At 50.5% G+C, this 24,394-nt stretch overlaps 2 protein-coding genes across 9 annotated transcripts in view; one reads left to right on the forward strand and one right to left on the reverse strand.

Moving 5' to 3' along the window:
• PPCDC (phosphopantothenoylcysteine decarboxylase) overlaps positions 1-14,429 on the forward strand; it is a 28,282-nt gene extending 13,853 nt beyond the window's left edge. For 2 of the 7 annotated variants that reach the window (XM_025390291.1, XM_025390295.1), the window contains 4 exons: positions 6,863-6,958; positions 7,807-7,935; positions 12,265-12,433; positions 12,862-14,429. In XM_025390291.1, the coding sequence (XP_025246076.1) occupies positions 6,863-6,958; positions 7,807-7,935; positions 12,265-12,433; positions 12,862-12,947 (480 nt within the window). In that variant the 3' untranslated portion in view covers positions 12,948-14,429. Of the gene's footprint in view, positions 1-6,690; positions 6,814-6,862; positions 6,959-7,806; positions 7,936-12,264; positions 12,830-12,861 lie in introns of those variants that run through there. The other 5 variants (XM_025390296.1, XM_025390293.1, XM_025390292.1 and 2 more) reach the window with 5 other exon arrangements.
• Positions 1-24,394, reverse strand: part of SCAMP2 (secretory carrier membrane protein 2) — a 551,928-nt gene that overhangs the window by 208,551 nt on the left and 318,983 nt on the right. The gene's annotated exons all lie outside the window — the stretch shown is intronic.

Consider the following 24,394-nt stretch of genomic DNA (forward strand, 5'->3'; position numbering starts at 1 on the left):
TGATTCTGAAGTCTAGCACTAGGCAAGGTCCTCTGCTTTGCGAACTGGAAGATGGTTTTGGGAGTTGGGGAGAGTGGAGGACCTAGATCTTCAGGAAGTAGCTTTCCAAATTTCAGAATAGAGGCGATGAACCCGATGAACCTGGGACGTTCTTTTTTTTTTTTTTTTGAGATGGAGTCTCACTGTGTCTCCCAGACTGGAGTGCAGTGGCGCGATCTCGGCTGGGCTCACTGCAAGCTCCGCCTCCCAGGTTCACGCCATTCTCCTGCCTCAGCCTCCCGAGTAGCTGGGACTACAGGCGCCCGCTATCACACCCGGCTAATTTTTTGTATTTTTAGTAGAGACGGGGTTTCACTGTGTTAGCCAGGATGGTCTCGATCTCCTGACCTCGTGATCCACCCACCTCGACCTCCCAAAGTGCTGGGATTACAGGCGTGAGCCACCGCGCCCGGCCACCTGGGATGTTCTTAAGTAGCAAATAGTTCAGGATGGTTAGGAAGCTCTTAGAAATGAAAGATGGGGGTCCCATGAGCAGAAGCAGGCAGTGTCTCAGCAGAGATGTGCTCTCTGGCTACCTGAAACCTTCTGTTGAAGGAGTTGGAAAACAAGTGGAAGGGAGGACATGTAACTAGAGATGAAGGAAGAGTGTGGTCCAGAGCCCCCCCGGGTGAACTGAAGCTTGTGGCAAAACTCAGGAGGCTTGAGAGGGCTGTTTTATGTATTTGGAAGAAGAACAATGAAGCAGTGTCTGGTGCTGGAGGTCAGTGGTAACATTAGCAGAGGACAAGAAGAAATGGGAGGGGCTGGGCGCAGTGGCTCACTCCTGTAATCCCAGCACTTTGGGAGGCAGAGACAGGTGGATTGCCCTAGCTCTGGAGTTCAAGACCAGCCTGGCCAACATGGTGAAATCCTGTCTCTAGTAAAAATACAAAAATTAGCTGGGCATGCTGGTGCACATCTGTAATCCCAGCTACGTGGGAGGCTGAGGCAGGAGAATCCCTTGAACCCGGGAGGTTGCAGTGAGCCGAGATTGCACCACTGCACTCCAGCCTAGGTGACAAAGTGAGTCTCTCTCTCTTTTTTTTTTTTTTAACAAAAAGAAATGGATTCTTTGATCTCATTTTGTTCATTTTCTCTTTTGAGCTTGTAGTGGTAGGAGGGACCTGAACTGAGGGTGGGTGATTCATCTCCTGTCCTGGGAAAGTTCTCTCCTGGGGTGCTAGGGAACTGTGGTTGGTGACCTACAGGAAGTGTGGGAAATGTCAAAAGAGGTCAGGGGCAGGAGATGGCTAATGTCCATTTATCAAAAGGTGAAGGAGGTGAGCTCTGCAAATTGCTACAGATGAGGCTTGTAAATGCTAAGAAAAGCTAGATTGGGATCACTAGGAACAAGGCATATTGATTTTAGTTTATGTTTTGGATAGTAGCAAAGTATTTTTTGATTTAGATGAAGCCTTTGATGGAATCCTAGGACCTCTCCCTAGACTGCCTGGGGATGTTGTCAGCATGTTATAACCAGTGAAAGATCCAACTTGGAAACAGTTTCTTCTTGGTTCTTTCTCACCCCTTGCTCTGCTGCCACACCCACTTCTGTGGACCTTGTGAATGGCCTCTGCCCTTGACTTTGTTCTGTTCATAATTTGGATTAGTGTCTCTGGGGGCTACTGATGGTGGTGCTGGCTGAGAGGAGGAGCAACAGGATTGAGCTCTCAGGAGCTCTCTGTAGGCTGAGCAAACAGCAGGCCAACTCTGATAAGGGGAAATTTGCCAGGGACATGTGAGGGACTGCATTTGGGACCAGAAAAATAACTGCTCAGATACAGCCTGGCGCTTGCGCCTAGTAGCAGCATGAATGAGAAGAATTTTTTTGAGTTTTTGCTGATTGCAAACTCCATACATCAGCAGGGGGATGTGGCCACCAGAAGAGCTGCTGTGGGTTCAGGCTGCATCGATAGACATGATGCTCTGGTTTCTTCATGAACCTAACAGTGGGGATGCCTTCTCCCACCCCTGCAGGCAGAGTAAATGGCTCTCACCTGTGGGTTCTTCACTTCTGGAAAATTTAATTTATTTTTAACTTTTTTTGTAATTATCTCCTGTCTATTTTTCTGTTCTCTCTGGAACTCTTTAATCATCAAAATTTTTAACCTAATGAGTTTAGATTTTCTCATCTTTTTTCTACTATTATCCATCTTTTTTTTTCTCCTTTCTGGAAGATTTCTTTTAAACTTGTGTTGAATTTTTTATCTCACTGTTTATAATGTTAATTTCTAAGAGTTCTTTTTTGTTCCTTGAATATTCATCTTAAAAAGTTATGTTCTTGTTTTTTGGGTGTAATCTCTCATTTTTAAATTTTCTTCTCCCTCCATTGCCTCTGGGTTTCTATTTTCTGTTTGTGTAATCTCTTTCTTGCTAGAGGGCTCTCCTCAAATACCTGATACTCCTTGGCTGTTCTTATTTGGGTGCCAAAAGCTGATTGGAAACTGTCTTCACTGCCAGGGTACTCATCTGGTATTGAAATGTTTTGTTGGTGGACCTCTGAATTCCATATCTGAAGGTTTCCTTCCCTACCACATCTCCCTACTCCCAGGGTTATTTGTTTTTTCCAGACCAGTAGTCTCCTGCCTGGTTGACCTAGCATTCTTAGGGTCAAGTAGGGGAAGCAGGCTTGTGTCTCTCTGTTTGGTCTATAGATACTCACTTCTGCTCCAAGACTCCTTTGTCCTCTGTTGTGCTAACTCTTCAAGGATAGTATGTCTGGCTGCCTGGGGTGGGAAGAAGAGCTGGGGGGACTTTAGCTGTTCCTTCTAACAGGTCAGGAACCAGTCCTTTTGTATTCAGCTGTCTGCCTCGTGCTCACCTTTGTGGTACTCACTTCCTCAAGTCCTAGGCTCCTGGGTTCTAATTGGCTTGTGTCTCAGTTACTGTGTAGGCTTTGGATATTTTCTTTTCTCATCTAATCTAATCTGATCTAATCTAATCTAATCTAATTAATCTAATCTAGTCTAATCTTTTAGGATCTGCTCTGCTAGTGCTTCCTTTCACTTCCATCTTCTGAAAGCTCATTGGCACGTCTTAACTGCTGTTGGTGGTTGTTCCTCTTCTTTTTTTCTTGGGAGTTTCTTTCTTTCTTTTTTTCTTTTCTTTCTTTTTGAGACGGAGTTTAGCTCTTGTTGCCCAGGCTGGAGTGCAATGGCGCGATCTCGGCTCACTGCAACCTCCACCTCCCAGGTTCAAGCGATTCTCCTGCCTTGGCCTCCCGAGTAGCTGGGATTACAGGCATGCGCCACCACATCCAGCTAATTTTGTATTTTTAGTAGAGACGGGGTTTCTCCCTGTTGGTCAGGCTGGTCTCAACCTCCGCACCTCAGGTGATCCGCCCGCCTCAGGCTCCCAAAGTGTTGGGATTACAGGCATGAGCCACTACGCCAGCAGTTCCCTTCCCTTCCCTCCCTTCCCCTCCCCTCCCCTCCCCTCCCCTCCCTTCCCTTCCCTTTCCCTCCCCTCCCCTCCCCTTCTCTTCGACAAGGTCTCACTTTGTCACCCAGGCGGGAGTACAGTGGCATGATCTTGGCTCACTGCAGCCTCGACTTCTTGGGCTCAAGTGATCCTCCCACCTTGGCCTCCAGAGTAGCTGGGACTATAGGTGTGCACCACCATGCTGGCTAATTTTTTTGTATTAAGGATATAGTTTCACCATGTTGGTCTTGAACTCCTGTCCTCAAGCAATCTGCCTGCCTCAGTCTCCCAAAGTGCTGGGATTACAGACGTGAGCCACTGAGTTTAGATCTTTTCTAAAAAATTACTTTGCTTTTATTTTAGTGGGTTTCTGGGAGGGAGCAGAGTTTATCTTATTTAACTAAAAGCTTTTTCTTCTGTTTAACCTTTATATGTTCTTTTGCTTTAAATATATCTTTTTAGACAACATATTGATGGATTAAACAACATCCAAGATGAGAATCTGAATTTTAATCAAGGAGATAAGCCTGTTATATATTTACTATAATTATTATTATGTTAGAATTAACCTACGCTGTCTTATTTAATGCTTGCTTGCCTTTTTTTTTTTTTGAGATAGGGTCTCTCCCTGTCACTCAGACTGGAGTGTAGTAACTTGATCTCTGCTCACTACAGCCTCTGCCTTCCCAGGCTCAAGGGGGTCTGGTCTGCCCACTTCAGCCTCCCGAAGGTAGCTGGGACTGCAGGTGCACACCACCATGCCTGGCTAATTTTTGTATTTTTTGTAGAGATGGGGTCTTACCATGTTGCCCAGGCTGGTGTTGAACTCTTGGGCTCAAGCAGTCTGCCCGTCTTGGCCTTCCAAAGTGCTGGGATTACAGGCATGAGCGTAATCCCATTACTGCTCCCGGCCAAATGGTTTATCATACGTTCTCTCTGCTTCTTTTTCTCCTTTTGTATCCTTTATGTGTAGATTGAATTTCTGTGGGTTTGAAAGGTATAGGTTATTCTTCTTATGGTTACCCTGACTTATTATGCCCTCTCCTTTACCTTATCACTACCTTGTGTCTTCCCCACGAAAGAGACAGGCCTTCAGCATGGCCCCGCCCTGCCCTGCCCTGCTCTCCCCACCTGTACTGGCCCAGTGGCATCTCTAGGACTGGGTTCCGGGGAGGGATAAGGCAGCCCTCCCTTGCCATCTCACTCAGAACTGGGCAACGCTTGTTCAGGGTCATCCTAGGGGGACTCCAGCATTCAGTCGGGGTTTGGTTTAATGACCTCTAGGCCGGGCATGGTGGTTCATGCTTGTAATCCTAGCACTTTGGGAGGCAAGGTGGGTGGATTCCTTGAGCCTAGGAGTTTGAGACCATCCTGGGCAACATGGTGAAACACTGTCTCTACCGAAAATACAAAAAATTAACTGGGCATGGTGACATGCACCTGTAGTCCCAGCTACTCGAGAGGCTGAGATGGGAGGATCACCTGAGCCCAGGGAGGTTGAGACTGCAGTGAGCCATGATCACGCAACTGCACTGTATCCTGAGCAATGGAGTAAGACCCTGTCTGTAAATAAATAAGTGACGGACCTCTGAAAAGGTCCCTGAGGATTTTTGTGCAGGTTCTGGGCATGGTAGATCCTAAGGGGGAGTGAGATGGAGAATGGACAAGTTAATAGAACTCAGAACCCCAGACTTTCTGAAGTTCTTCCTTAGTCTTCTTCTCTGAGACTTCTACTCCTTGGTCCTAGCTTTTTTCCTAGGTGCCGTGCCAATGTGTCACTCACTCCGTCCTGTACAATATACAGGAAGCAAGCGAGGAGGGGGTGCCTCAGAGAGACAGTAGGGAAGAATGAGGACAAGGTGAAATTGGCATGGGCACGCTCTACAGAGCGAGAGGCAGGCCTTAGGGCACCACGTCGCTCTCAAGTAGGAATGTGTGTCCAGCAGCGCCGAGCCTTCAGCTTTTCACAAGAACTGAGGAAATTGAATTTTCTATGCGAAATCTCCCAACTTGGACATGTTGGCTCAAAAATGTTAATGATCTTGTATAGGCCAAACAGCATGTCTGTAGGCTGGGTCTGGCCCAGACATGGCCCACGACTATAGCTCTGGCTGCTCGATGGTTCTGTCCTTGCCACCCTTGACTTTTCTTTTTTCTGGATAAATGTCCAGAGAAACAAATGTCCTCTCCTGACTCATTGGTTTCCCCCAAAGATGTGGTTTCCTACACTCCCCTCTCCCTACCAGCTACTTCTTCTGGGCCCCTGTACTTTGCCAGCTTGTTAGTCTAAAATCTTGTTTTACAGGCTGGGTGCGGTGGCTCACACCTGTAATCGTAGCACTTTGGGAGACTGGGGTGGGCTCACACCTGTAATCGTAGCACTTTGGGAGACTGGGGTGGGTGGATCACCTGAGGTCAGGAGTTTGAGACCAGCCTGGCCAACATGGTGAAAAACCTCGTCTCTACTAAAAACACAAAAATTAGCTGGATGTGGTGGCGTGCACCTGTAATCCCAGCTACTTGGGAGGCTGAGGCAGGAGAATCTCTTGAACCTGGGGGCTGAGATTGTGGTGAGCCGAGATCATGCCACTGCACTCCAGCCTGGGCGACAGAATGAGACTCCATCTCAAAAAAAAAAAAAAAAAATTCTTGTTTTACAAATGATGACCAACCCATCTAGTGCCCTTCACACTCCTGGGTGCTGTTTCTCACAGCCATGTGTTCTGTTAAGCAGATTGCAGGCAGCCCTGGTTTGCATTAGTAATTTCTTAGTGAATGGGTAGTGTGCGGGTAAACCTCATTCTCACCCCATGAGTGTAGGGCACACACAAGCTGGGTTTTCCAGGAGCCTGTCTGCAGCCTGTGCCCATGTTCTTAGAAGTACGTGAAGGGACACTGTCTGCCTTCTCTTGGGGGCATGCATGCACAGAGGACATGCTGTGCCTCAGCCCCCAGTGCCTTGGCCTGCAGAGGGCAGGGCTGCTGTGTGGCACAGAACTCAGGACCTATGAGCCTCCTTGGGTGGCCCCTCTTGCCTGCTGTGGCCTCTGCGGCCCTGGCCTTGACTTCCTTTCCTGTCACTTGCGTGCCTCTGCCCCTGGGCCTCCCTCTGCCCGAGTGGCAGGAGCTTGCAGCTTTGTATATATGGGCAGTTGGTGACTCATTCCTCAGCAGCCCCTCAGATAGGGAAGTGAAACAGCCACACCTGGTAGGGCCTGACCTTTGGGTGACAGCAGAAGTAGCTAAGCAGACATGGGGCTTGCAGCTAAGGAGGGAAGTCCTCTCTAAAGCCAGCCTGTGAAGACAGCACTTGCCTGCCCTGACCCTCCTGTGACCTCCAGGCCTGTGACTCTGGTAACAGTTTCTTCCTCCCTCCCCACCACCCCCTTTTTCTTGGTGACAGCTGGAAGTAGCAGTGGTCACAACTGAGGGAGCCAAACATTTCTACAGCCCCCAGGACATTCCTGTCACCCTCTACAGCGATGCTGATGAATGGGAGGTCAGTGCTGGGGGCTCCTGGGCTGAGTCCCGTTGACTTTCCACTAGCAGGACAGAGCAGTCCTCCCTGCAGCCTATGGTCTGGCAGCTGGAACAGACAGGCTGGGCTCAAATCCACGGTCAGGGCCCTCTGGGCAGAGGCAATGAAGAAAACATCTGTCTAGCTTCTGGCCTGCAGGAGGCCCCAGTCTCCTCCCAGCCCAGGCGGAGCTGGGCTTTGGCCTGGTGCCTGAGGTTGAGTGTCCTTGTACTTATCTGGGCTGATGAAACCACAGAGGAGCTCTGTTCCCACCACTCTTGTCCACGTGGCTCCTGGCGTCAGGGCTAAAGAGAACGCCTCACTTCCCACGGCCACTGGGCTCTGCTGCATCTCCCCTGCGGATGGGTGGGCACTGGCTGATTCACCAGACAGAGTGTGGGCCTCACAGGGGTTCCCTGCCAGGCATTTCCAAACATTCTCAGCCTAGAACATTTCCGGCTGGTCTGTCTTCCCTGCCCCCACCCCCTCCATTTCTCACTGCCCCAGAACCTTCCACTGGCTTGGACAACCCAAGCATCCGCCTCAAGCAGACAGGCCGGGAGCTCCCTGCCAGATGTCAGTTCTCTTGAAAGCCAAACCGTGAAGGGAGTAGCTCAGAGAGACAAGGGGCGCTTGTTTCCTCCGGCCTGGTTCTCTCGGCTGCTGGCTCCATGGCTAGTACTCGCCAGCTTAGCTGCAGGAGGGAACGGAGGGTGGCCTGGGCAGGGCAGGTCAGTGGGCTTCTCAGTCTCCTGACTTACCGTACCTGGCCTGCCTTGGCGCTGCATCCCGCTTCCTCCACACTGACCCCTTTTTCTTCCCTCTGCCAGATGTGGAAGAGCCGTTCTGACCCAGTTCTGCACATTGACCTGCGGAGGTGGGCAGACCTCCTGCTGGTGGCTCCTCTTGATGCCAACACGCTGGGGAAGGTGGCCAGTGGCATCTGTGACAACTTGCTTGTGAGTGATGCCCTGGTGCCCTTGTCCCTCCCTGGGCTTCACTCCCAGTTTGCTGAGCTGCAGACATCCTTGTACAAGGAGACCTGCTGCTGTGGGGCCCCAGTCTACTCAGGGAGATCATGCTCTCCCATTCCCCCCATCGCCCCCTAGTGCTCTCACCTTCTCTCCAGCACGTGGGCACAGCCCTGGTCCTGATGGGTCAGCTTGACCTGCTGCTGCTCCCCAGGAGTGTCCCCTTCTCCCCTGCCCTTGGCACCCAGCCAGGTGCCCACAAGCAGACCCTCATTCCTTGTTCTTTGTCCCTCCCTGTGGGCTGCCTGGATGTGCTCTTCCACTGTTTCTGCCCAGCCCCATCACCTCCTGCTTCAGCTCTGCCTTCTCCCCAGATCAGGGTATACACGTGGACAATGTGATTGGGGATTCACTTCTTCATAGATGTCTTATATACTTTATTGCCCTTGTAGTGTTCCTATATATTACGGGAAGCTTAGAGGGGAAGAGGGGAGAAAGATAGGGGCAGTGGCGAGAGCTGATGGGTGGTAGGGAGAAATGGAAGTCCAGCTGTCCAAAGTGGGCGCTGTCCTAGGCCTAAGATGCCTCCAGGGAGCTGTTGCCCGTAAAGGGGAGCTGCCTTTGTTTATATAATCGTTCTGGGAAGATTTGGGTGTGATTTCTCTCCTCCCTCTCTCTTATTGCCACCCCTCACCTCATTTATTGAGCTTTCTCCTACCACGTACTGGGGTCTATGCTGAGAGCCTCACAGGACATGGAGCTCCCAGGCTGGAAGGAGAATGCTACGCTTGATCACCCATGGCAGTGGGAAGGGAGTATCCTCTGGTGAGGACTACAGTCCTGAATGACCCCAGTCAGTCCTTTGACTATGGAGTCACCACCTTGCATAGTGCTGGGCCTGTGGTAGACATCCAGTAAATATTGCATGTATGGGGTAACTAGCAGTTTTACTTTTGCAAGTAGCTGGGAGTTTTTCAGAGTTTCATGTGGTGAAGAAGGTGGATAATGAAGCTGGGACAGGATGTTTTCTGGGGTCACAGATTAGTGTTCTTGTATACTTGTCAATGGGCTCTAAAGGCACTCCTCAAAGAATCTGCCAGTGATTTAAGCATCATTTGAATAAGAGCACAGGGTGAGCAGAAGAACAACTTGTGTGGCCAGGAACAGGGGAAGGGAGTGCAGAGAAGAGAGCCTGGGAGTAATGTCATCAAGAAGACTTTCCCTATAGTCCCAGCTACTTGGGAGGCTGAGGTGGGAGGATCGCTTAAGCCCAGGAGTTCTAGGCTGCAGTGCCCCTTGATTGTGACTGTGAATAGCCAGAATAGCCAGTGTGGTCCACCCTGGGCAACATAGCGAGACCCTGTCTCTATTGGGGGAAAAAAAAAAAAAGGAAAGGGCTGGGCATGGTGGCTCATGCCTGTAATCCCAGCACTTTGGGAGGCTGAGGCAGGAAAATCTATTGAGCCCAGGAGTTTGAGACCAGCCTGAGCAACATGGTGAGACTCCATCTCTACAAAAAATACAAAAAAATTAGCCAGGTGTGGTGGTGCATGCCTGTGGTCCCCAGCTACTCAGGAGGCTGAGGTGGGAGGATCGCTTGAACCCAGGAGGTCAAGGCTGCAGTGAGCTGTGATTGTGCCACTGTACTCCAGCCTGGGCTACAGAGGTGAGACTCTGTCTCAAAAAACAAATAAACAAAAAGGCTTCCCAGCAGCACTGGTGCCACAACTGACATAGCAGCTGCAGCTAGAACAGTTGAATTTCCTGGCTGCTCTCATCAAATTGGGTCAGAGTTCTGTGTGGCCAGCACCATCTCACCAAATCTCCAGGCTCCCCGCTGGTGGGTCAGCAGCAGCTGGTGTGACAAAGCACTGGCCTCTGGGAGCTAAGCCCTGGCCTGGGTCAGCTCTGCAAGGGTGCTTTCCTCCTTCCTGCAAGCTCTGCTTTCCATTTTCTTTCTAAGCTGCCATCACTTCATGAAATCCCTGGGCTTCCCTCCTCCAGAGTTGGCTGGGAAGTGAAACATGTTCCCAAGACCAGCCCCCAGATCGTTTGCCTCAAAGGTTTTCCTTGGAAGTCACAAACGTTTCAAGGAATCTCAAATTTTACAAAGTTTGAAGTGTGGGCATTGGTGGCCTGTGGCTGTGTTCTCTCTCTGTAGCTGTTTTCTCCCTACATCCCTGAAAGGAAGCTGAGGCTGCTCCTCCCTCCACAAACCTCCCTTTCCAGGGCCCAGGGCGTGGAGTGCTGTGAGGGCAGTGTGCTAGGCGTGACCGTGCTCCTGGCCTCCAGGCCCATCTCCCTCTGTCCTCTAGCTCAATATTTAATACAAATATCCTATTTGTGCTAAACAGGCAGTCGGACCTAAAAAGAGCAGACAATCTCTCTGGGTCACCAGTCTGGCTAGGAGCCGGTCTCCTAACTGGGATCCAGGCCTTCTCCCCTGTCCACGTGAACTCCCAGGGGCATAGCCTGAAGTGTTGAACACAGCACTGGCCAAAGAGATGTCACCGTGGGAACCGAGGCCCTCCTTTCCCCCTGTCTGCTTTCGTGGGTTCAGAGGAGCTGAGGCTTGTCTGAGAGGAGGTGGAGTGCTGGTTTTCACCCTGGTTGGTGTTCTTTGCTTTGAGGGCACTTAGAAAGCCAAGCCCAGTCCTTGCTCCCACCCTGCACACAGTGGAGAGACTCTTCTAGGTATGCTCTTGACTTCTGCAGAAGTAGTGGGTGGCACGGAGCCAAGAGGAAGTGTGACTGAAACTGTCCACTCATAGCCCGGGTGCCGCATTGAGAAGGCTTGGTGGGAAACTAATACTGTGGCTGATGCAAGCAGCCAGGTCCCAGGGCTGTTTGCTGTCCTGCTTCCTCCCTGTCCCTGGGACTTGGGGGAGGTGCTGGTCCTGGCCTGTCGAGGCATTGTTCTCTGGACTCCCTCTTTTCCCAGATGAGCTTCCCTTCAGGGGAGGGGTTTCCAGCCCCTGTTACCCTGAGGGGCTCACAGCCCTGGAAGAAGTGTCTGGATTAGTCAGAGCACTGGGAGCTTCTCTCTCCCCAGGCGGCCCCCAGCCCAGGGAGCCTATGCCTGTGGGAAGCCCAGGAGTCACTGCCCTGGAGCCTGTGCTTTGTGCCTGGCCCTGCGCTCAGAGCTTTGTAGTCATTCTCACCTCAGTCTTCACAGCTGCCCAGGGAGGGACCTTTCTAGAGAGGAAGGCAGGCCCTGGCCTTCAGTCCCATGTGCAGGTTCTCACAGCTAGTAATACAGAGCACAGCCAGGATTTGAACTCAGCGCTACATAATTTCAAAGTCCATGGCACAAAGGACTCTGTGAGCTGGATGGCTCCTTTCACAGCTGCTCAGGTCTGTGGCTTGGTGGGACAGCCTGGATTTGGGAGATGGTGAGGCTGTGCAGTGGAAAATTGCCTGAGTGGCGCCCATTGTCTGGGTGTGGACTTGGATGACTGCTTACCTCTCAGGGAGCTGCAGCTCCCCATCTGTGAAATGGGACAGCACCTTCCTTTTTTTTTTTTTTTTTTTTTCCTGAGATGGAGTCTTGCTCTGTCACCCAGGCTGGAGTACAGTGGTGTGATCTCGGCTCACTGCAAACTCCGCCTCCCAGGTTCAAGCGATTCTCCTGCCTCAGCCTCCAAAGTAGCTGGGACTACAGGTGCCTGCCACCACGCCTGGCTAATTTTTTGTATTTTTAGTAGAGACAGAGTTTTACCATGTTAGCCAGGATGGTCTTGATCTCCTGACCTTGTGATCTGCCTGCCTCGGCCTCCAAAGTGCTGGGATTACAGGTGTGAGCCACTGCACCCAGCCAACACCTTCTTTATAAGGTCACAGTGAGGGTTAATGAGATCCTATACATGAGAAGGTTTTGGTAACGGCAGATGTTTTCATTGCCAGACTTTAGCTGGCCTCGCAGAGCTGATGTCGGGTAGATGGGCCCCACTGAGGAGCAGCTTCGTCCTTTGCTTTCTGGTGTAACCAAAAAAGCCTGCCTTCTGCTCCCCAGGGTTGCTTCTCCCAGGAGGTGTGAGCCTACCTGGAGGAGGCTTAGGCACAGGGATACCTGCTGGAGGTCTGAGCGTTGGTTGAGCACCTCCTGTTTGTAGGATCCTGTGCCAGAGCCTGTGGGGAGGTGGAGAGAGGCCAGGAGACACAGCCTCCACCCCTGAGAGACGAGACAGTTCCCTGCAGCCAGGCTGTGCCCATTCATCTCAAGCCCACAGCTGGGCTGCTGGCTGCAGGATCTGGAGGGCAGTGGGGAAGGTGGCAGACAGAGTAGCAAGACCCCCACTTCCCCGGCTTTCTTCACAGACCTGCGTCATCCGGGCCTGGGACCGCAGCAAGCCCCTGCTCTTCTGCCCGGCCATGAACACCGCCATGTGGGAGCACCCTATCACAGCGCAGCAGGTAGACCAGCTCAAGGCCTTTGGCTATGTCGAGATCCCCTGTGTGGCCAAGAAGCTGGTGTGTGGAGACGAAGGTGGGTGTCTTGCCAGGCTCATAGCCCATGGCCGTAGAAGGGGCTCAGCTTTGGGGTCACATCTCAGTTCAGTTCCTGGCCTGTTATGACCTTAGCAAACCATTCTCTGAGCTTAGCTTTCTCAGTTGGAAAATGGGAATTGTAATTCCTGCCTCCAGATTGGTAGGGTAAAATGGGATGGACCATGTAAAGTACCTGGTAGAGTCCCTGGCACGCAGCCCACACGTAGTTAAGGATGGCTACTGGAACGATTCCCAGGGCCTCACCGGGGGTCTCAGGAGAGATATGATGTGTCTGACTCAGGCAGAAACAGACCTTGCCCTCTCAGGCCTTGGGCTCTCGGTGGAGCACTCAGGGAGCAATGGGCAGGGGTCTGCAGGGCTACAGGCACTGTCTGCCTGTCTGGCCACAGCGGAATTTTCTCCCAGGTCTGGGGGCCATGGCTGAAGTGGGGACCATCGTGGACAAAGTGAAAGAAGTCCTCTTCCAGCACAGTGGCTTCCAGCAGAGTTGACCTGGAATTTCTGTCATGGTTGTCCCTCTGTATTCAGAATGTGTTCAGGCCAAGTCGGTGAAGATGGATGTTGGCAAAATAGGAGGATTCCCTTATTTGCTGAATGGGGGGTCTGCTCTGAGCCTCCCCAGGGGCTGGGCCTGCTCCAGGTTATACTGGACAGAAGGCTCAGGTCTCAGCTTCTTTCAACCAAGAGAGGCCGCTGCCTAGAGCCCATCGCCACCTTTTCCTGGATGGGCGAGGCAAGCCAGGAGAGCAAGCAGTGTTGTCCTCACTGGAGGAGGACTGAGCGACTGGGAAAACTCGGCTCTACATCTCACCCAGAATGACTTTTAGAAACACCACAGCTGGAGAGTCCTGGCTGAGCCTTGGGAGCTTCAGCTCTTTGGCGGGGTGCCCAGATGCCATGCGATCAGCGAAGCCTGCGAGTTGGCAGGACTCTGAGGTTTCCTGCAGACCATGCCATGAGATTGAAGGTGCGGGGAAATAAAGAACAATCACCGTTTAGGAGGCTCCATTCTTTCCCTATAACCCAACTGTGGTCCCAGAGACCAGGGGGTGTTGCCAGGTGTGGCTGGGGAAGGGTCTGGGTTGATGACTCACTGGTACTCTTTAGTCCCCATATAACATGGTGGTTAAGGATAAAGTTCTGAAGCCAGAAAGCCCCTAGTTCCAATCCCAGCTCTGCCACTTACTGGCAGTGGGAGTTTGGTTCAGGACTTAGCCTTCCTGACCTTCACTTTCCTCAGCTATCTTGTTTCCTACCCTCAGGGAGTTGTTGAGAGGATTTGGTGAAATTATGTATGCAAAATACCCATGCCACTGAGTGCCTGGAACATAGTAAATGTCAAATCAATGGAAGTTAAAACTAGGCATGCTTATATGCCAGAGAGCTTTCCTAACATTTACTGCAATGCCCCATCTCATTTTGGGAAAAAGAAAATCCTGGATGCTAAGCTGACACATCCCTTTATGCAGGTGACAGGTAAGCAGCCAGGAGGGTTGACCCTGCCCTGGGTCCCAGGCCTCTTGCCTGCTTCCTGGTTTCCTCTGTTCTCATCCTTTCAGCTTTGCTGGACCTGAGGCAGGGGCTTGGGTGTCTGTGAGCCCCCGACCCCCAGTATACATGACCAAGGGAAGTAGATCCAGAGACACCATGCACGCTGGCCCAGAAACCCTCTGCTACCCAGCTTTTGACCTAATTGCCATTTGGTGTGGCTGCAGTGGGGAGGGCTTGTCTGCATATTTGGAACTGAGCCTGAGGCTGGCTTCCTGCCCTCCGACTTCCAGGCCAGGTATAGGGGACATCCCACGTGGGCTCTGAGAACGCTGAGAGTAGAGGTGCCTTGAGGGGACCAGGAAGCCCTCTGGCTGGAATCAGTGCTCCAGCAGCCTCCACAGCCTTCATCTCAACAGCACTTGACTTCACCATGTGACCCTTTGGGATAAAATTGCCTTAGGGCACGAAATAAACTATAACTAGTAACATCAAGAACCAACTTCTTTGGCTAGTTTGGGGATGGGGCCTGAAGGGAACCTGGGTAACTGAAACCCGGGGATGGTCCTAAAAGTCCATTTCCAGGGTTTCCAACTTCCTTCTTGTCCACATTGCCCTTCCTCTCCCTCAGCAACCCACCAGTAAATGGTGAGGCTTCCCAATTTTATTTTTATTTTTATTTATTTATTTTTTGAGACACAGTCTCGCTCTGTCGCCCAGGCTGGAGTGCAGTGGTGCAATCACAGCTCAAGCCATTCTCCCTCTTCAGCCTCCTGAGTAGCTGGGATTACAGGTGCCCGCCACCACGCCCAGCTTATTTTTGAATTGTTTGTAGAGATGGGTTTTGCCATGTTGGCCAGACTGATGTCGAACTCCTGACCTCAATGATCTGCTGGCCACGGCCTCCCAAAGTGCTGGGATTATAGGCGTGAGCCACCGCGCCCAGCCACTTCCCAATTTTAACAGAAACTGATACCGTTTTCTGAGTATTCATCATGTGTGAGGATCTATGCCAGGCATTTTAGGGAAGGCAGTTGCCCAGGGAGATCAACCAAAAAGTGCCTGTGTGAAAAGGCCATGGGAGCAGGGAAGTTCACAGGCCACTGTCCCAGAGCTCTGAAAACAGCTGTTGCTGCTCAGTAGGACTTTGCCTTGTTGGCTAGAAGGGAACATAGATCTCTGTGGACTCAGGCCAGCTGGAGGCCCCTGTCCCTGGGGGTTCGCCTCTCCATCTCCCACCCACAGCAGTCCTGCATCCCTGCTGCCCATTTTGAAGGGGGGTCTGGATGAATGGGGCTGGGCTGGGCCTAAAGAGCCCAGCTGTTGCCTGAGCCAGACTGGAGCTAAGAGGAGCAGGTGCTGCATTTAGCTGGCCCCATCTGCCAGCGAGGTGCTGAGTGGGAGTGACAATCACCGCTTTCCCCATGAGGTGTCCAAGCACTGGAAGTTATCTTCATCTTGGGGAGAAATGTTTCTCAGAGAAGATTCTAGCCTCCCTGATATTTTTATAGAATTCTGGAAGTTTCAGAGAATAGAACATTTGGGTCTGAAACATGCACTCTTGTGTGGCAGCCATGAGCCCTTCAAGGCTGCTGTGGATGCTGCTGCGTGGGAGGCAGAAGCCTCCAAACCAAGGCCCAGCTTCCACCCTGGGCCGCGTCCAGCCCTTCCTGCACCCCGCTGCGCTGGTCAGGTCCCGCTGCTGCCTCCCCACTGCCTCAGGTCAGGCCCAAATTCCTGGGCAGTATACACCTGGCCCTTTGTGATCTGGCTCCTGCCTACCCTTCTAGCCCTGCCCTTTACCACACACGCCAACCCTGAAGGGCTCCCTATTCTCTTGCCAGGCTGGACGACCTTGAACTGGCCAGGCCTCTTGCTTGTGTACATGCTGCTGCTTTTACTGGGACAAGACTGACTCCCACACATGCCTCTGGATGTACCTGGGTGCTACCTCCTTTGGAAAGCCTTCCCTGGCTGACTGCATCCTCCTTGCCCAGGTTCCCATGGTGCTTCCTACTATTATTTTTTATTTTTATTTTTTTTTTGAGATGGAGCCTCATTCTGTCACCCAGGCTGGAGTGCAGTGGTGCGATCTTGGCTCACTGTAACCTCTGCCTCCTAGGTTCAAGCAATTCTCCTGTCTCAGCCTCCTGAGAAGCTGAGATTACAGGCGTGCCACCACGCTCTGCTTTTTTTTTTCAGACGGTGTCTTGCTCTGTCTCCCAGACTGGAGTGCAGTGGCGCGATCTCGTCTCACTGCAAGCTCCGCCTCCTGGGTTCACACCATTCTCCTGTCTCAGCTTTCCGAGTAGCTGAGACTACAGGCGTCTGCCACCATGCCCGGCTAACTTTTTTTTGTATTTTTTTAGTAGAGAGGGGGTTTCACCATGTTAGCCAGGATGGTCTCGATCTCCTGACCTTGTAATCTGCCTGCCTCGGCCTCCCAAAGTGCTGGGATTACAGGCGTGAGCCACCGTGCCTGTCCTGATTTTTAACTTTTTTTATATATTTTTTAATTTTTAATAGAGACGGGGTTTCACCATGTTGGCCACGCTGGTCTCGAACTTCTGACCTCTTGATTTTCCTGCTTCGGCCTCCCAAAGTACTGGAATTACCGGAGTGAGCCACCGTGCCCTGCCACCACTATTTATTACAACAGAATTGTAATTGTCAGTTTATTTCCTCCTAACACTGGGATCTCTTGGAGAGCAGGAGTTGTCCTATTCCTTACAGAACCCAGCAAGTCACTCCAAGCTTGTACTGACAAAAAAGTGGTGTGTGTGTTGGGGCTGTTTATTGGTTTCTGCTCCTTACTGCACAAGAGACAAAATTTAGGAACCACAAAAGCAAAGATTGATAAATTTGACTATAGAAAAATAGGTTCACTGAGCAACAACCCAAAGTCAAGGTCAAAGGACAACACGCTGGGGAAATTATCTGCAGGTCATAAACAAAGGGCTGATTCTCCTAATATATAAAGAGTTCCTATGCATTGATGACAAAAAGACCAAGGGCTGGGCCCAATAGCTCACACTTGTAATCCTAGCCCTTCAGGAGGCCGAGGCGGGCGGATTGCCTGAGCTCAAGGAATTTGAGAGCAGCCTGGCCAACCTGGTGAAACCCCGTCTCTATTAAAATACAAAAAATTAGCCAGGCATGGTGGTGCATGCTTGTAATCCCAGCTACTTGGGAGGCTCGGGCAGGAGAATTGCTTGAACCTGGGCGGCAGAGGTTGCAGTGAGCTGAGATCATGCCACTGAACTCCAAGCCTGGGTGACAGAGCGAGACTCCGTCTCAAAAAAAAAAACAAAAAAAATTACATATGCACCTTACCCTTTGACCCAGCAATTCTGCTTCTAGAAATTTGTCCCACAGATAGACTCAGTTGTATGACATTATGTCTGAACAGGAGATTTATTGCAGCCTTGTATATGGTACTAAAAGACTGGAAACACCCTCACTATCTAACAGCCAGGAGATTGGGTAAATAAATTAGTGTTCCTTCATACACTGGAACTCTTTTTTTTTTTTTTTTTTGAGACGGAGTCTTGCTCTGTCGCCCAGGCTGGAATGCAGTGGCGCAACCTCGGCTCACTGCAAGCTCTGCCTCCCAGGTTCACACCATTCTCCTGCCTCAGCCTCCCGAGTAGCTGGGACTACAGGCGCCCGCCACCACACCCAGCTAATTTTTTGTATTTTTAGTAGAGACGGGGTTTCACCGTGTTAGCCAGGATGGTCTCGATCTCCTGACCTCGTGATCCGCCCACCTCAGCCTCCCAAAGTGCTGGGATTACAGGCGTGAGCCACCGCACCCGGCCATACACTGGAACCCTACACAACCATAAAACACAGTGTTGAGGAAGCTGATTTGGGAAGATTTCTGAGGTACATTGTTAAACAGAAAAAGCAAGGTGCAGAAGAATGTGTGTCACATGCACGCTTGTGTAGAAAAAATGGGGGTGGGGAAAGAAAAGGAGGATATATTCTTATTGACTTGTGTATGCATCAAATGCTTTTAAAAAGATAAACAGAAAAAAAGTCTATTGTTTTCCTCTTGGCAGGGGAACTAACTGAGTGGTTGAGAAACAAAGATAGGAGGCAGGCCAGGACTCTGTCTCAAAAAAAAAAAAAAAAAGGAGGTGACTTCATTTTTAATTGTTGGGCCAGATGAATACATTTTAAAAAGAGTTCCTTCTGGTCAGGCACAGTGGCTCACACCTGTAATCCCAACACTTTGGTAGGCCAAGGCAGAAGGATCAGTTTAAGACCAGAAGTTTGAGACAGGCCTAGGCAACATAGTGAGATTCCATCTCTACCAAAAGAAACACAACTAACTGGACATGGTGGCACACACCTGTTTTCCCAGCTACTTAGGGGGCTGAAGTGGGAGGATCACTTGAGCCCAGGAGTCCAAGGCTGCAGTGAGCTATGATCATGCCAGTGCACTCCAGCCTGGGTGAGGAGTGAGACTCTGTCTCTAAAAAATTTAATAATAATAAGTAAAAATATAAAAAGATTTTTCTGCTCTTTTTGTTTGTTTTTTGAAGGTAGGGCCTCAGTCTGTCATCCATGCTGGAGTGCAGTGGCGCAATCACAGCTCACTGCAGCTTTGACTTTCTGGGGCTCAAGTGATCCTCCCATCTTAGCCTCCTGAGTAACTGGGACTACAGGTGCACGCCACCACGGCCCAGCTAATTTTTGTATTTTGGGTACATACGGGGTTTCACCATGTTGGCCAGGCTAGTCTTAAACTCCTGGCCTCAAGTGATCTGCCTGCCTCAGCCTCCCAAAGTGCTGGGATTACAGGTGTGAGCCCGGCCTCTTTCTGTTCTTTATCTAGAAGTTCTTAAAAATGATGGTAGAGAGTTAGTGCAAACAAACAAACAAACACAAAGACTTGGCAAAGGCATCTGGAGATTTTGTTTTTGAGACTGGGTTTCACTGTGTCACCTGGGCTGACTGCAGTGCTGCGGCACAGTCACAGCTCACTGTAGCCTGGAACTCCAGGGGTCAATCAATCCTCCCACCTTAACCTCCCCAGTAGCTGAGACTACAGGCACATGCCACCATGCCTGGCTAATTTTTTATTTTTTGCAGAGATGGGATTTTACCATGTTGCCCGGGTTGGTCTTGAACTCCTGGACTCAAGTGATGCGCCTGCCTTGGCCTCCCAAAGTGCTGGGATTACAGGCATGAGCCACCATGCCTGGCCTTGAAGATATTCATCAAGGCCTTTGGAGTAGAAATGGGCCTTCTTTTCTTGTCACAAGCTAACAGAGGAAAATGAATTTTGAGTATCCTTGTGTGCTTTTAATAAGCCTTTAAGATCCCTGACCTCAAAGAGTTTATGTTCTTACGGGAGAAAGACTCACAATGATCAAATAACAGTAAACAACGAAAGTGAGACTGTGTGGCATGGACTCTACTTCAGAATTGAGCAGTCAGGGTGGGTCTCCTGGAGGGAACAGAACTTGGACTGGGGCTTACAGGAGGACCAGGGATACAAAGGGTGAAGACATGCTGCCATGTGCTTGATGTAGGACACCCAAGGAGGAACTCAGGCTCCACGTGCTGGGGAGGTTGGGAGCTGTTAGCAGGGGAGGCACATGGTGAGTGTGGAGTGTGGTCAAGATCACCGAGGCGGTATGTGCAGAACAGACTGGGGCCGGATTGAGAAGCTGGAGTCTAGGAGGAAGCCAGGATGCTGAGAAGGGGAATCTAGATTGTGCTGAAGGCCTTGACCACACCCTTGATTCTGGAAAAGGGGTGACAAAAGTGAGTAACAATGTGAAGAAAAATCAACACCATTAAAAACTGTAAAAGCCATGGTCTTTCCCTAAGGTGGTGAGTGCTAAAAACAAAACACAATATTCAACAAACAAACAAAAACAACCCACTCTCCTTGTGGCCAGTGGGGGAGGGAGACTAAATGACACTGTGTGTGTGTGTTGGTGCAAGATTTATAGCAGTCTTCAGCCCCATCCACGAAAAATAATTTTGCTTTGTTTATTATAGTATAGTTTTTTTCTCTCTCCTGACCTCACAGTGTTGTTCAGTCTGTCCTTGTGGCCAGGCGCAGTGGCTCACGCCTGTAATCCTGCACTTTGGGAGGCCGAGGTGGGCAGATCACTTAAGGTCAGGAGTTCAAGACCAACCTGGCCAACATGGTGAAACCCTGTCTCTACTAAAAATACAAAATTAGCCAGGTGTGGTGGTACATGCCTGTAATCCCAGATACTCAGGAGGCTGAGGCAAGAGAATTGCTTGAACCCAGGAGGAAGAGGTTGCAGTGAGCCGAGATTGCACCACCGCACTCCAGCCTGGGTGGTTTGGAGTTGGCTTAATAGGGTCTCAGAGCAGCTAAGGGGTACAAGGAGATGGGGTGGGGAATAAAAGGATTTTTGAGGAATGTTGCTGAGAATTGTGAATTGGACACGCTTTATGTTCTTCAAGAGACCCAAGTAAAGATCAAGGTCCTCTCTTTTTTTTTTTTTTTTAAAGATGGAGTCTCGCTCTGTGGTCCAGTCTGTGGTCCAGGCTGGAGTGCAGTGGCACGATCTTGGCTCACTGCAAGCTCTACCTCTCAGGTTCACACCGTTCTCCTGCCTCAGCCTCCCGAGTAGCTGGGACTATAGGCGCCTGCCACCACACCCGGTTAATTTTTTGTATTTTTAGTAGAGACGGGGTTTCACCGTGTTAACCAGGATGGTCTCAATTTCCTGACCTTGTGATTTGCCCGCCTCAGCCTCTCAAAGTGCTGGGATTACAGGCATGAGCCACTGCGCCTGGCCAAGATTCTTTTTTTTTTTTTTTTGAGATGGAGTCTTGCTCTATCGCCAGGCTGTAGTGCAGTGGCACGATCTCAGCTCACTGCAACAAGATCGAGGTTCTTTTTAAAGCCCTTTGCAATGTGTAATTCTCTGAGTGCAGCTGAGTAGGACTGAACTATGTGGTGGAGCCCTAGATAATACTTGGGTTATGGGTACGTGTTACATGTTCTCCATATTGCCAAGTGTTTCTTTGATCTCATTTCACCCTTTTCACATCACAGCTTCACAATGGAGTCAATTAGCATATGTAGCTGTTTTATAGACAAGAAACTGAGGGCCACACAGCCAGTGCAGTGTACTAGGGTTTTCTCTTTCTGCCCTACAGCTACGTGCAAACAGGCTCCTGCACAGGATTCTACCCTCATTTGCATTTACCTCCTTGGGATCAGTTGAAACACCCCTTCCACCACACACCAGCACCACCAGATGCCTGCCCTTTCAGTCCCAACTGGACAGCTGCTTCATTACCTTTTTCTTCTCATGGCTTCCTTCCTTCATGTATTGTGGTTTCTAGGGCAGGATGAAAATCCGTGATTAAGTGTCATGCAACTGCCTCTGAGCTAAGAGTCAACCCCAATAACTGACAGGTTGTTTACACTGAGAACTTCCTGGTGGAACCAAATATTCTACAATATTTAAGCCAGGTTTGGTACCCCCTGCGGCAAGGCAATGGGAATGGTCAGGCCAGAAGAACTACCAGTTGTCTCATAGCAAAAGAATGTGGGGAGTGGGTGGGGGTAAGGGCAAGAGGCAGATACATGAGCTTCAGGGCTTTTGGAGGACATGCGGCTAATCCAGGTAGAATCTGGGAGCAAGTCATTCCCTTGCTGCTATAGGCTCATCTCATGGTGGCTTTATCTGCTGAGATTACATGGTGACCCTTTGCCTGCTAGCCCGGACAGCAGGTCATTAGGGACTGGAGGCCCAGCACTCCCTTTCAGGCCTCTGGATTCCTGGAAGAGGAAGGAGCGTTCAAAGGTGAGTTCAAAGGTGCCTTCCGTCTGTATAGGCAAAACGATGTTACTAGCAATAGCAATGCGCTTGGAAGCAGCCAACGTGGGTTGAACATGAACACATGGATGCTGAAGATCCTTTCTTTCTCTCTCTAATTTTTTTTTTTTTTTTTGAGACAGAGTCTTGCTCTGTCGCCCAGGCTAGAGTGCAGTGGCGCGATCTCGGCTTATTGCTAACTCCACCTCCTGGGTTAATGCCATTCTCCTACCTCAGCCTCCCAAGTAGCTGGGACTACAGGCACCTACCACCACACCTGGCTAATTTTTTTTTTTGTATTTTTAGTAGAGATGGAGTTTCACCGTGTTAGCCAGGATGGTTTCGATCTCCTGACCTCGTGATCCGCCCGCCTCGGCCTTCCAAAGTGCTGGGATTACAGGCATGAGTCACCATCCCTGGCCCTCTCTAAAATTAAAAAAAATTTTTTTTTTTTTTTGAGACGGAGTCTTGCTCTGACTCCCAGGCTGGAGTGCAGTGGCCGGATCTCAGCTCACTGCAAGCTCCGCCTCCCGGGTCCACGCCATTCTCCGGCCTCAGCCTCCCGAGTAGCTGGGACTACAGGCACCCGCCACCTCGCCCGGCTAGTATTTTTTGTATTTTTTAGTAGAGACGGGGTTTCACCGTGTTCGCCAGGATGGTCTCGATCTCCTGACCTCGTGATCCACCCGTCTCGGCCTCCCAAAGTGCTGGGATTACAGGCTTGAGCCACCGCGCCCTGCCCCCAATTTTTTTTTTTAACTAGGTCCTCACCAGACATAAAATTTTTTTAATTAAACCTTTTTTTTGGCGAGGCGCAGTGGCTCACACCTGTAATCCCAGTACTTTGGGAGGCCGAGGTGGGTGAATCACGAGGTCAGGAGTTCAAGACCCACCTGCCCAAGATGGTGAAACCCCGTCTCTACTAAAAATACAAAAATTAGCTGGGCATGGTGGCGGGTGCCTGTAATCCCAGCTACTCAGGAGGCTGAGGCAGAGAACTGCTTGAACCCGGGAGGCAGAGGTTGCAGTGAGCCAAGATTGTGCCACTGCACTCCAGCATGGGCGACAGAGTGAGGCTCCATTTCAAAATAAATAAATAAGTAAGTAAACAAAATTTTTTTAAGAGCCAGGGTCTTACTCTGTCATCCAGGTTGGAGTGCAGTGGTGCGATCATGGCTCACTGCAGCCTTGACTTCCCTGGGCTCAGGTGTTCCTTGCACCTCAGCTGCCAGAGGAGTAGCCAGGACTATAGGCAAGAGCCACCATGCCCAAGCAATCTTCCTGCCTCAGCCTCTCAAATTGTTGGGATTACAGGTGTAAGCCAGTGCTCCTGGCCCTGAAGATTTCCTGCTCTCAGAAGAGACCATGGCCTGGCCCTGGCTTGGGAGCTGATATGTCACCTGGAACTTCTGGAAATTGCTCTCCTGGCAGGGGAGAAGTTGAGTTCTGGTGTGCCATGCTTGGGGGAAACTGGCATGATGGAGGGAAGAGAGAGAAGGCCATGGAAGGGAACTCAGGTTTATCTGGCTCTTGGCCTGTGCCAGACCCTACATTTAAGCCTCCTAAATATCCTTCAAGATGGGCATTGTTACCCCCATTTAGGAAATAAGAGGCCGGTCGGCCGGGCACGGTGCCTTACGCCTGTAATCCCAGCACTTTGGGAGGCTGAGGTGGGTGGATCATGAGGTCAGGAGATCGAGACCATCCTGGCGAACACGGTGAAGCCCCGTCTCTACTAAAAATACAAAAAATTAGCCGGGCATGGGGGCGGGCGCCTGTAGTCCTAGCTACTGGGGAGGCTGAGGCAGGAGAACGGCATCAACCCAGGAGGTGGAGGTTGCAGTGAGTGGAGATCCTGCCACTGCACTCCAGCTTGGGCAACAGAGCCAGACTCCATCTCAAAACAAACAAAAAAAGAAATATGAGTCCGGGCACGCTGACTCACGCCTGTAATTCCAGCACTTTGGGAGGCCAAGGTGGGTGGATCACGAGGTCAGGAGTTCGAGACCAGCCTGATCAACATGGTGAAACCCATCTCTACTAAAAATACAAAAATTAGCTAGATGTGGTGGCACGTGCCTGTAATCCCAGGTACTCAGGAGGCTGAGGCAGGGGAATCACTTGAACCCAGGAGGTGGAGGTTGCAGTGGGCTGAGATCGCGTCACTGCACTCCAGCCTGGATGACAGAGCAAGACTCAATCTCAAAAAAAAAAAAAAAAAAGAAAAAAAAAAAGAAATAAGAAGTTGTGCTTGGTGTGGTGGTGTGCATGGGCAATCCCGGCTACTCAGAGGCTGAGGCAGGAAAATCGCTTTAGCCCAGGAGTTCGAGGCTATAGTGTGCTATGATTGCGCCTGTGAATAGCCACTGACTGCAGCCTGGGCAACATAGGGAGACCCTATCTTTAAAAAATGATAATAGTGTAAGAGGAACCTGAGGCCCAGAAAGAAGGATATAACTGAAATTGACCCAATAGTTTCATAGACAGTTTTTCCTAATAAACAGAAATTGACACATCTGGTCTTAGAGCTTGAAACTCACCAGATTCAGACATTGAGATACCAGGCCCCTCAAAAAGTATCAAATAACTGAAACTCACAGATCATAGCATCCAGACAGGGAGACCCAGGC

Source organism: Theropithecus gelada, chromosome 7a (genome assembly GCF_003255815.1).
Source record: "Theropithecus gelada isolate Dixy chromosome 7a, Tgel_1.0, whole genome shotgun sequence".
Lineage (NCBI taxonomy): Eukaryota > Metazoa > Chordata > Mammalia > Primates > Cercopithecidae > Theropithecus > Theropithecus gelada.